This window comes from Megascapheus bottae, chromosome 13 (assembly GCF_031878675.1).
Source record: "Megascapheus bottae isolate mThoBot1 chromosome 13, mThoBot2.hap1, whole genome shotgun sequence".
NCBI classification, from domain to species: Eukaryota; Metazoa; Chordata; class Mammalia; order Rodentia; family Geomyidae; genus Megascapheus; species Megascapheus bottae.
Window position 1 is genome coordinate 15225302 of NC_143521.1, and position 12756 is coordinate 15238057.

Here is a 12756-nt window from a genome sequence, read left to right on the forward strand (position 1 = left end):
ACACAGATAGCAGAGAGGGTAACACTTTAGTTAGGTTGATATCTGCATTATCAGTGCTAGTGCCATGTGTTAAACTAGCTTTTGTGGGAGAGCTAGGATTGGTAATTATTGTTTTGGCACCATCTTTCTCCTTTCCTATACTTCTTGGAAACTACCTTTTATAGATTAGCTTTTTTTTCCTCTTAGAAAAATACACATTACCAGAAGAGAAGGTGTGAGCAAGAACTTCATATTTGTTCCAAGGCCCCCAGAAGGGCAAGAGAGAAGATAAAGGTCATTATAAAACTTACGTTGGCAAACATGGTTGTCATCAAGGTAATGCCCAGGGAAGCAGGCAGTGCTGCAGGTCCCAGTGTGAGTCAGAACAAGGCTGGTGTCACATGAGGAGCAGGAGAAAGGGCCTCCACCCTGACATGTTGTGCAGGAGGAATGGCATCCTACAGGTGGGGAAGAGACACAGTACAGACAGACCATAAATTCAGCCTCTGTTCCACAGCAGCCTCCTGTGCCTCCACTAAATGCCCCAACAGAGAGCACTCACTGGGCTTCAAGGTGTGGCTCAAATCATACAGTGTCAGCCTTGAGTGAAAAAGCCAAGAGAGAGCATCAGGCTCTGAATTCAAGCCCCACTACTGGCGCACAAGCGTGCACACACACATATACCCCCCACTCACATACACACATACATACACACACATATACATCAAAGTAAATAAAGGAAATAACAGAACTTCACAAGGGTCCTAGAGCTTTGAAGTCAGCACTTACTTACTTTTACAAGCTCCCCTCTCTGAATAGTATCCAGAGGGGCAGTGGGGGACACAGTGGTCCCTGAACAGCAGGTGATGGGCATTCTGGCACCTTAGGCAGATGCTGCCAGTGTCATGCAGATCAGCGGTGCACAGCTGACACAGAGGATGGCAATCTAGAGAGGACAGAGAAGAGAAAGAAAGTAGGGATGCTGATGAAAGCTCACAGTCTAAACACCGAATCAACACTACAGACAGCAGGAGAGTAGCCCAGCGGCAAACCATGTCAGGAAACTCGAAGCTTGGGGCCTGTATTCATCGTGTGTTTGGAATTTTCAGAAATGGCTAGGCTCAGCACCATGGTTGGGTTTTCATCCCTTTTCAACAGAACAACCTTCAAGTACTGGGGTGCTGTGTGACAGACATTTGCTCGGGGTACAGAGATCTGCTGTAAGATCACATCAAATGCAGCTTGCTGTGTTCTTGTGTGCTCCAGAGCCCTCTACACAGCTCCTTTTCCACATGGGCTTCCAGAGCTAGAACACCAGTCAGCAATCGGCATGCGAAGGGGATAGGTGGGAATGGTTCCTAGATAATAGGACTGAGTTGCCAGAAATTTTTAGTCTTTAACTAGAGATAAAGTGATAAAGAAATGGTTGTGAGTTGAAAAATCATTATTATGGTCTGCTACACTGTTCATCGCAGCTCAGTCACACCAGCTGGGATTAAAGCTATAAAACAAATTATCTCATGCAGGCAGCATACTCTTGTTCTTGCTCATATAATAGTCATCCTTAATAAAGGACTTGATTGTGTTCAGTTGCCACTATGGGTGAGAGCTTCCTCTGCTTTCTAGTGGTAATTACCCTCTGAGCCTCCTGCATCAGCCCTCATCTCCAAGGCACAAGAAAACCCCAAATCCAGAATTACCTACCAAAATCAAAAGGAGTACAGGCAAAGGAAAAAAAGAAAAAAAAAAGAGTTCTGGTTTCACTTGCTAATCCAGGGCCCAGATATCCCATCTCATCACAACAGTCAGGAACTTAGAGACTATTTCCAGCTACATTTGTACTAAAAATAATCCATGCCAGTAATGCAGATTACCTGCCTGAATACTGTTCAAATAGGTCTTTCTCTTGTACTCTTGTTGCTACTGAGCTGCTGATCATACATCCTCTACACAAAAAATAAATATTGTTTCTACCCTGGGCACCACTCATCAGCATGAAAGTGAAGTCAAAACCTCATCCTCAGAAATGCCCAATCTTCTACCCATACACAGACAAAAGCTCCTGCCCTTTCTCTGAACCTTGGGAGTTTCAAATTGCAAGCAGCCTATTTCATATACTAGAGACAATTCGTGATATCCTAAGAGCCAAATCCATCCTTATTACAGCCCTTCAGTAAGTTATGAAGGAGGTGATGAATGGATGGAGGGAAGTGTGAGACAGAGGCCAATTCCCCCTGTTGGGGTGTAGAATGTCAAGGTCAACATGACAAGCATTTTGTTCTTTTTTTCATGTCTTTCTTATGTTGCAGAAGAACAGCCTTGGTGTGCAAAGTGAAGTTCAAGTAGTTTGCAAAGCTGCTAGAGCAAAAGAAGGTGATCTATGACTACATAAGTAAGAGGGTAAAATGTCAGCCTTGGAGACTCTACTGCTTCAAGGTACCATTCGGTGAAAAGTTATGGCTTCTCCGACCTCAAAGCAAGTATGTGCAGAGCATTTTTGCACTGACAAGATCTGCAGGTGTTCAGTGGTCTAAAGAGTGGTTGTACCTAACTGAAGCTTTCTCTAGTGTGCAATTAGAGAAATAAAAAAGAATAATCACCAAGTGAGTGCTTTGAAGAGAAAGGAGACTGATCTCTGTGGTATACTGTGGGTATAATAAATGTTTATGGATGTCCCTGTTCTTTCTTGGGGCTCTATAGAAGCTGTTTAAGTGAGTGTAATTGTATTAATTATGTCTGAAGAAAGCCAATGCAGGGTGACAGCCCAGCAGCAGTTACCATGAAATCTTCAGTATTTGTCCCAAGCCACCACCCTGCCCTGCCCACCAGGTCACAGCCTCTCACATGATCTCATCTCCTTCACTTGGCCCATCATGCGCACACACCCCTTCATTCCGTTCAACCTTGAACATTAGCTGAACCCATTGTCTCAATATTATTCCACATTTTCTTCCCCATTTCTTTTTACTTCCTCTGGACCCCAACCACTATATATATCCCCCCTAGCCCCCAGAGCTTTTCCCTATGGACTGCCCTTGCTTTTCTTTCACCATCAAACTGCCTCACCTTTCTAAGTCCCCACCTCAACAATATTTGGCTTCAGTCTCCACAATGCAACCGTAATGTTGCTTTGAAAAGACCTCCAGTGTCTATAAATGACTAAACCCATTGGCTCACTCTATTTCCTCATTCTACCTGACATCTATAGAACATATGACACTTCCAACCAGCATTCCTCCTTGAAGCCCTCACTGAACTCTCTTGGCTTAACTCATTCTGGTATTTATGTTCATCCTTGGGCAACAACTGAATGATTGTATATCAGATTACTCCAACAATCCTCAGCTTCTATCCTCTTAACCAAGTCTCAGAATGTCTTAAGCCAAACATACTGGCTTTGTGAATATGGACACTAGAAGCCAGTGGACAGGGTTGAAGAGTTGCAGAGACTGAGATCACTCAGGCCTTTCCTTTCTCTCCAAGCTCTATATGAAAGCATTCTTAAGAAGGCATTGATGAGAGCTGCTAATATAGCTCAGTTGTGGAACATATATTTAGCATGCTCAAAACTAGGACTTGATCCCTAATACCACACACATTTTTACAAAACCATCAATCAGTGCTCAGACTTATCACATTTTATGATAGAGTACCAAGAGGCAAAACAGAAATCAATAAGTGACATCTGAAAATATAAAACAGTCAATTGCCACTTGCCCAAAGCATCACATTATGCAACTTAGTTTACAGTTCTATCTTACACAGGGGATTATAACTACTAGAATTTAAATAGTTGAACTTCATGATTCTGTTAACTATTTGTATTTAGTCTATGGTTTTAAAAGTCGTAATGAAGCTGGGGAGGGTAGTTTATGCCTATCAGTCCAGCTACATGAGTGGCTGAGATGAGGAGAATCACAATTCTAGACAAGCTGGTAAGCTAGACATGATGGTAAGTAATTTTTTTCATCCAATTATGACAGGAACTATAGAATAGGATAATTATGGTGTAGGCACTGGCTTGGCAAAATTTGAGACCCTATCTCAAAAATAACGAAGAAACAAAAAGGCTAAGGGTTCAGTGGTAGAGTACGTGCCTGCCAAGTAGGCAATATTAAGCATCAAATCTTGTGAATAAATTCATTCCAAAGCAACAACAATCTGAGGTGTTCCCATATCAACCTAGTGTGTAAAGCTCCCTTCCCAATCTTGTCAGTACAAGTCCCCACTTTAATAATGCTCTGGAATCCTGCTCTGAGGATTAGCTGACTTATTTTTATTAAATCAAGGCAAAAAGAATAATAAATTTCTAAAACCTAGGAAATACCTTTGTCCTCAGAGGCTTGAAGTCAAAAATCTCTTTGTAGAAAAAAATTCCTTGGGAGATCTCAAAATGAGTAATGACACACAGGGAAGGAAGCCAGAAATCAGAGCAACAAGAGCCCAAGGATGAATACCAATGCTCTGACTTACAACCTAAAAAGTATGGTCCTCCAGGGCAGATACAGAATACAGGCATGGCAGGCTACAAGTGGTCAATTCCACTGGGTATCACCATCAAGCTAGCCACAGGCTCAAGCCTGGGAACTGTCTGCACAGAAGAATAGCCAAATGAGGTTCACATGGGTATTTTGAGATTTTATATTTTTGACTGTAAATTAATCCATGGAAAAAACTGTAAAAAGTATTCTTACAAACTATAAGTAAACATAAACATCATTCTAGGAATGACTTTCAGGGTTAGTAACTATTAACTATTCACATTTTCTCAGTTCATTTTTATATAATGGTATAGATATAAATTCTTACATAGATGAGATTATATTAAGTATGGGCTTATTTTGCTTATGGTAGTTATTTTGCTTATCACTATCAGAATTTCCATATGTCATTAGGGAATATTTGTAAGCATCATTTTTAGGTGTCTGGCTTACTTTGCTTAATACAATTTTTCTAAGTCTTTCCATTTCCTTATTAATGGGGCAATAGCATTCTTTCTAATGGAAGAATACAGTTCTTTTGAGTATATACACTACACTTTCTGCATCCATTCATCCACCACAGGGTATCTGGGCTGATTCCATATTTGGCTATGATAAACCATACTGCAGTGACCATGGTTGTGCTGGTAGCTTTAGTGTGGCCTTGTTTGTGGTCTACTGGATAAATATTGAGGAATGGAATTTTTGGGTCATGGGGAAGTTCTATGTTTAGTCTTTTGAGGAATCCATACTGCCTTCCAGTGTTGTTGGACAAGTTCACATTCCCATAGTAGTGTACAAATGCTGCTGCATCCCTGCCAACATTTGTTATTGTTGATTTTCTTGATCATGGTTATTCTAATTGGGGTGAAATAGAATCTCAATATTGTTTTGACTGGTGTTTCTTTTATGGCCAGAGATGTTGAACATTTCTTCATGTTTCTATGAGCTTTTCTTACTTCTAAGAACTCTCTCTTTAACTCTTTAGCCCACTTATTAATTGGATTTTTTGAGGGTTTATTTTTGGGGGCTATAATCTTTTGAACACTAAGACTATTTTAGATATGAGGCCCTTGTCTGAAATATAGCTCCCATTCTGTGGGCTTTCCATTTATTTTCCTAGCAATGTCCTTTGCCATGCAGAAACTCTTCACTCTGATCCAGTCCCTTTTATCCAGGTTTTCTTTCATTTGTTGTGATTCTTGATCATTCTTGATCATTATTTATAAAGTTTCAACCTGTGCCAAGGATCCCTAGTGTTTGCACTACCCCACCCTGTAATGTTTCATGGTACTGGGCCTTATATTGAAGTCTTTGATCCATTTGGAGTTAATTTGAGTGCAGGGTGATATATAAGAATCTAGTTTCCATTTTGTGTATGTTCGTAGAGCCAATTTTGCCAGCATCATTTGTTGAAAAGGCTGTCTTTCTTCCACCCATACATTTGGCTCCCTTATTAAATATTAGGTGACTATAGGTCTGGGTTTTTTATTCTGTTCCACTGGGCCTCAGGCCTATTCCTGTGCCAGTGCCAATCTGTTTTATACTATAACTTTTTAATAAATTCTGAAAGCTTGATACTGATATTCATCCAACACTGTTCTTCCTGATAAGGATTGTTTTTGTTATTTGGGGGAGGTCTTCTATTATTCCATATGATTTTCTGATTGCTTTCTGTAAGTCATTGAAAGATGTTGTTGGTATTTTGCTGGGTATTGCACTGAATTCATAAATAGCTTTGGACAGTATTACCCCTTTCCCAGTGTTAATCCTTCTCACCTAGGGGCATGGAAGTTTTTTACATTTCTTTACATCTGCTTTAATTTCTTTTTTCAGATTTTTAAAGTTCTCATTATAGAGATCCTTCATATTCTTGGTTTTCCTAGGTATTTTATATTTTTTGAGGCTACTTTAAGTGGAGTTGTTTTCCTGATTTCATACTTGATCTTCTCAATATTGGCATACAGAAGAAAATTTACTGATTTTCATGGGCTAATTTTATATCCTACTACTCTACCAAAGTTCCAGGGTTGTATGATTTCCCTCATTTGTTGTAACTAGATTGTGCCTGTAAATCTACAAGTAAACACATTGGATGGTAAAAGATAAGCAATACATTTGGACATGATAAATTATATGGGACACTAAACATTCATACAATGAGAGCAAAGAAGGATATTCTTAGGAGAGGATACAAGGCTCAGTAGTTATATGCATATGATTATATACAATGAAGTTTATTGAAATAAACTACAAGAAATGGAAAGAAGTTTTTGTTGTTTGGATTTCTCTTTCTCTCCTTTGTTGCTGTTTTTTTTTTTAAATTTCTGTACCTTTTGTCTTGTATGTAAGTCTTTCTGTTTGGGGCAGGAAAGGGAAAGCACAGACCCAGTGGGACAAAGGGTGAACAAATGCAGCAGTGATGCTATCTAGGCACTAGGTTGAGCTATACAACTTGTGGGGGAGGGCTGGGAGGGAAAAACTGGGAGAAAACAAGGAAAGAGGAGACACTGTTTACAAAGAAATGTTCTCATTACCTGACTTATGTAATTGTAACCCATGTGCATATCACCTTTACAATAAACATTAAATAAATAAAAATAAGGGGCCAGGTGTTTGGCCTACTGATAGAATACTTGCCTAGCATTCATGAAGGCCCAGATTTTATTCCTTGGTACCACACATAATAGTTTGTAGGGGTAACCAAATAATAGTCTGACATATTAAACAAAGTCCTTTCCTCATATCCTAGGATCATCCCACAGGGGAACAGAAAGCATGAAATCATCATGTACTCCCTGAAAAAACAGCAAAATCTGACCACAATGATGCCAAAATTTTAAGGTACAGGACAAAGATAAAAAGAAAAAAGAAAATGAAATCTGCATTGAAACTCACCAACTTAGGCTTTCTTCCTTCAGCTCAATCTTTATCTATATTCTCTATCCCTATACCCAGTCCAAAATAAGCCCCCTATCCCCAGCGAAAGAAGGAGCAGAGACCACTGATTCCTGGCCTCCTCACTGTAGAGGGGGTGAGGCAGCCCAATGGAATAGTCAAGGAACCAATCATTGAGTGGATTTGATCTGTATGTCAGCAAGCTGAGCATAGAGAACCTGGAGATAAAAGGCCGCCATAAAATTATCCAAAATGTTCTGCTGAGAGCATAGGGATACGGAGAAAGTATTACAGCATATATAACAGGGGAACAAACTCAGTCCAGGAGCAGACAAGACCAGGCAGGGGGACAGAGACAAAAGTTAGCTATAGAAGGACCAGATGAGAAGGTTGGAAAGTGTTGGTTCCAAAAGTAGGGAATGCTTGGGCAAAAATCCAGAAGCTGAACAGAGCAAGATGCCTTTGAGAAACTGAGAAAAGTACATTGTGGCTAAATCTTAAATAACATACCTAAGAGTCACTCACAACCTTTGAGGCTTTATTTAATAAGTTAAGAAAAGACATCTGAATTTTATTCTAAAGGCAATTAGGAATCAATTGTATATGTGCATATATGGTTTGTCAGTCTATTGCTGAGCTCTCTGTGGTTTTATTACAGATTTAAATGAGAAAGTGTTGCATAGAAGTCATCATATACTTGAACCACAGCAGAAAACTAACAACTCAAGAAAATTCAGTCACTCTCAAAATAGAACAGGGAGCAAATTTCTTACTGTCCTCAACTCTGGTCCAATTGTTACTCATCACATATAAATGCAGAATCCCCTTCTCTGCCAATAAGAGATTCTAATTGTTCTCAAGGGGTTTATCTCTGACTAAACAAGTTAAAACGTATACACTAACAAAAGAACATGAAAACTGTGGTAATTAGGAATAAAGATTTTGAGTAAAACCTTGGGAAGAAAGCAATATATTCTTTTGGCTTATCTTTCAGCCATGACTGGGAAAGACCTTTTCACAAACTGTCATTTTCAAAACTCTTTTAGAAATGAAAATACTGGAATCTAATTTGTTCATATCAGCAACATGTAAAAGGCAGTTCCTATATAATTGACAAATTAAATAATTTAAAAAAAAACAGTGAGTAAAAGTGTAGGTGATCTGGAAGCGGAGGGAAAAGATAGGCATGGGTTACGAGAGCTGTTTTTCAAAAACAGCTAGGATGAAAAGGGAAGCTACTTTGCTGAGTGTGCGACAATTTACAACGGCCCTGTCGATTACAATGTGAGATAATAAATAACATTGGCCAGCCAATGCTATTAATTAGATAATCTAAATGGAATTAAGAGTTGGATAGCCACATTGCTAGACACTGCAGGAGATGACTGTCTTAGGGACCTGCTGTGATACTTGTCATTGTCATCTAACTCCCAGCTGATTCTGTGGACATGCCATTGAAGAACTCATCTGATTTAATGGAAAGCCTTGAGTTCTTTTGGTAGGTGGTCACCCTCCAACAAATAGTAATTCAGATTGCTCCTGGACGTACATTGCAGCAACACACCTGTCAGGAATTACATCCTGAAAATGTCAATGCCATCCCAGAGGCCAGCAAACCCCTGAAAGAGTTCCCCTGTAATCCTCACTCTGCTTTTGCCTCCTGCTTCTGCCCAAAGGTGGTATTTGAAACACATTTCACAGCACACACCAGAGGAAGTTTATATTGTCGCAGCTTAATCTGTACCAGGTCTGCAGTTACTAAAATAGAGGAATTGAGTTTCCAACCCATCAATCTAGCAGCTTCTGCAAGGATTAACATCCCATCCTAAAAGCCCCATCTGTGCACCAAGTGATCCACAGCTGATCTTCCTGCCTATAATAAAAAAAAGTGAGAGGCTGACCTCAAATACAGCTAACTGGTGAGTGTGTGTCCATTAATTGCTTAAAAATTGTCTCCGATCTGGAAGCCATTCTCAGATTACTGCCAGTGTCACTTAGTAACTAAATTCTTACTTGTCAGTATTGCAATTACAGTGAAGCATCTTTATAACATTCATTAACAGTGAGGAGGAAAGAAAAGATGCCAGAACACACTGATGCTTAGCCTGCTTCAGATCGTGGATCTATAATGAGCACGTGTATTATGGGGAGCAGGCAGATGGAATTCCAGTTGTTTGTATGTGTGCCTCCTTGTTAATAAACTCAAAGAATTCACACTCTCAACAAGCAAATTAATGAACACATTTTCCCAAAAAAGTCAGAAAATGGAGAACTGGCTCCAGATAAAATAAATACATTTCTCATTTTAAGCAGCAAAAGGTTTCATTTGTTTTCTAAATATGCCCAGCATGCAGTCAGGCTAAAAATTTAAACAGATTAAAAAATTAATATTTGAATCAACAGCTGCAAGGATCCTCTGATATATCATCCTGAAGCTGGGAGGAAATTGCATGTGGTCATTACCAGGTGATGCTTTCTCACATCACAGTGGCTCTATGGAAAGATCAGGGAGGATTACCCACAATCCTGAGAGATGGGATGACTTATTTCTCATTTTGGGGGTGAAGTCACAAAAGCCTAAGAAAAGATCCAACACCCCTTTGTGATAAAAGCTCTGGAGAAGCTAGGAACACTTGGAACAGTCTTCAATAATAATAAAGGCTGTGTGTGAAAAAAACCTACAGCCATCATTATTCTTTTTTATTTTTATTGTCAGGGTAATATATAGAGAGGTTACAGTTGCCACCATTATTCTTAATGGTGAAAAAATACATCACTCCTTCTCAAATCAGGAATGAAACAAAAATGTCCACGTTTCACTACTCTTCAATATAGTATTGCAATTCCTAACAAGAGCAATAAGGCAAGAAAAAACAAAAAGTGGACCTAAATAGGGTAGGAAGAAATAAAACTATTTTTGCAGATAACATGATCCTATACATAAGGGACTCTACAAACAACTAAAATCAACCAATAAAAATCAGTAGTTTTTCTGTATGTCAACAATGAGAAGATTGAGACTGAAATCAGGAAAGCAATTCCACTTGCAATAACCTCAAAAAGAAAAATAGGAATTAACTTAATCAAAATGTTGTTAGGAATTAACTTAATCAAAAATGTGAAGGTACTTTATAGTGAAAACTGGTGAAAAACTAAAGAAGGAAAACAAAGAAGACTTAAGGAAATGGAAAGCCCTTACAAGCTCCTAAATTGGAAGAATTAACATTGTGCAAATAGCAACACTGTCCAAAGCAATTACAAATCTGAAGAAATATCCAACAAAATCCCTACATTATTCTGCATTGAGATAGAGAGAACAATCCAAAAATACATATGGAACAACAAAACATCCTGAGTAGCAAAAATCATCCTTAGCAGGCAGAAGAGTGATACAGAAGTGAAAACAGCCAGGTATGGTTACAAAAACAGGCCTGAAGACCAATAGAACAGAAGACCCAGAAATAAGCCCACAGACCTATGACCATTTAATATTCAATAAGGGAGCCAAAACAAGATGGAAGGGAGACAGCCCTCTTCAACAAATGGTGCTGGAAAAAATGTATATCCACATGCAGAAATTCGAAACTATATCCTTATGTATCACTTTCTACCAGCATCAATTCAAATGGTACTAAAAAGTTCAATGTAAATTGGGCATAGTGGCTCATGCCTGTAATCCCAGCTACTCAGGAGGGCTGAGAGATCTGTGAATCAAGGTTCAAAGCCAGCCCGGGCACTAAAGACCTAAAGATGGAGAGACTCTTTTCTCCAATTAAACAATAGAAAACTGGACGTGGCTTCAGAGGTAGGGCAGTAACCTTGAGCTGAAGAGATCTGGGACAACACCCGGACCCAAATTCCAAGCCCCTCAATAAGGGGGAAAAGAATTTTTAAAAGCTGAATCAAAGATCTGAAACCATGAACCAATTACAGGAAAGAGTAGGGGAAACATCAGGACTTTTGGACACAGGGAGAAACTTTGTAAGTAAAGATTCAGAAGCACAGCAAATCAAAGAAAGAGTGGAGGAGCAGGAGTTTGGCCTAATGGTAAATTGCCTGCCTAGCATGCATGAAGACTCAGGTTTGATTCCTAGGTACAACATACAGAGAAAAAGCCAGAAGTGGTGCTGTAGCTCAAGTGGTAGAACTCTAGCCTTGAGAAAGCCCTGAGTTCAAGCCCCAGCAATGGCAAAAAGAAAGAAAGAGAGGGGGAGGGAGAGAAAAAGAAAAAGAAAGAAAGAAAGAAAGATAGATTTGATAATCAAGGCTGCATTAAACTATAACAATGGATACAACCAACAATCTAAAGATAGTCTACAGACAGGTGGGGGGTGTGTGGGGGAGGGTAATGGGTACCAAGACATGTGAAAGGGTATCAATGTATGTGAATTAATGCACCTTCTCTCTGGCAAATATCATGTAACCCTTTTACTAATTACAATAAAAAAATAAAAATAAAAAAAAATAAAGATAGTCTACAGAATGAAAGAAAAATTTTGTCAGCTACACATCAGATAATGACCTAATATCCAGAATATATAAGGAACAAATTAAACCCTCAATAAACCAACAACTCAATTAGAAGTAAAAATGGCCAACACGCACATGAACAACAAATACATCTCTGGCCATAAATGAAATACAAATCCAAACAACAATGAGATTCCACTTTACCCAATTAGAATGGCCATTATCAGAAAAACAAACAATAACAGATGCTGGTGAGGATATGGCCAAAGGGAACCTTAATACACTGCTGTTGAGAATGTGAACTTGTTCAGCCACTCTGAAAAGCAGTGTGGTAGTTCCTCAAAAAAATTAAACCTACAACTACTCTATCGTGTAGAAATTCCACTCCTGAGCATTTACCCAGATTTAGGAACCAGGATACAACAAAGCAATGAGCACAACCATGTTTACAGTAGCACCATTGACTACAGCCAAGGTATACTCACTCCACGTGACCCTCAATGGATGACTGGATCCAGAAAATGTATACAGACACAATGGAACTTTACTGATTCATTAGAAAGAATAGAAAAGCCAGGTGTGGTGGCTCACGCCTGTAATCCTAGCTACTCAGGAGGCTGAGATCTGAGGATCAAGGTTCAAAGCCAGCTGGGGCACAAAAGGACCTGAGAGCCTTATCTCCAATTCACCTCTAGAAAATGGGAAGTGGGGCTTGGTTCAAGGGTAGAGCCTTAAGCTGAAGAGCTCAGGCTGAGTGAGTTCAAGCCCCATGACCCACAAAAAAGAAAGAAGAGAGAGAGAGAGAGAGAGAGAGAGAGAGAGAGAGAGAGAGAGAGAGAGAGAGAGAGAGAGAGAGAGAGGAGAAACAATGGTATTTTCTTTGTAAAGAAAAAAAATTAAGTTAAAAATTATGCTAACTGAAGTAAAG

At 39.3% G+C, this 12756-nt stretch overlaps 1 protein-coding gene across 1 annotated transcript in view; it reads right to left on the minus strand.

Annotated features, from left to right (window-relative positions):
- Fras1 (Fraser extracellular matrix complex subunit 1) overlaps positions 1 to 12756 on the minus strand; it is a 272346-nt gene that overhangs the window by 168898 nt on the left and 90692 nt on the right. Inside the window, exons 20-21 of the mRNA XM_090343975.1 lie at positions 773 to 925; positions 291 to 437 (exon numbers count right to left, since the gene is read on the minus strand). Coding sequence (XP_090200101.1) covers positions 291 to 437; positions 773 to 925 — 300 coding nt within the window. The remainder of the gene's footprint in view (positions 1 to 290; positions 438 to 772; positions 926 to 12756) is intronic.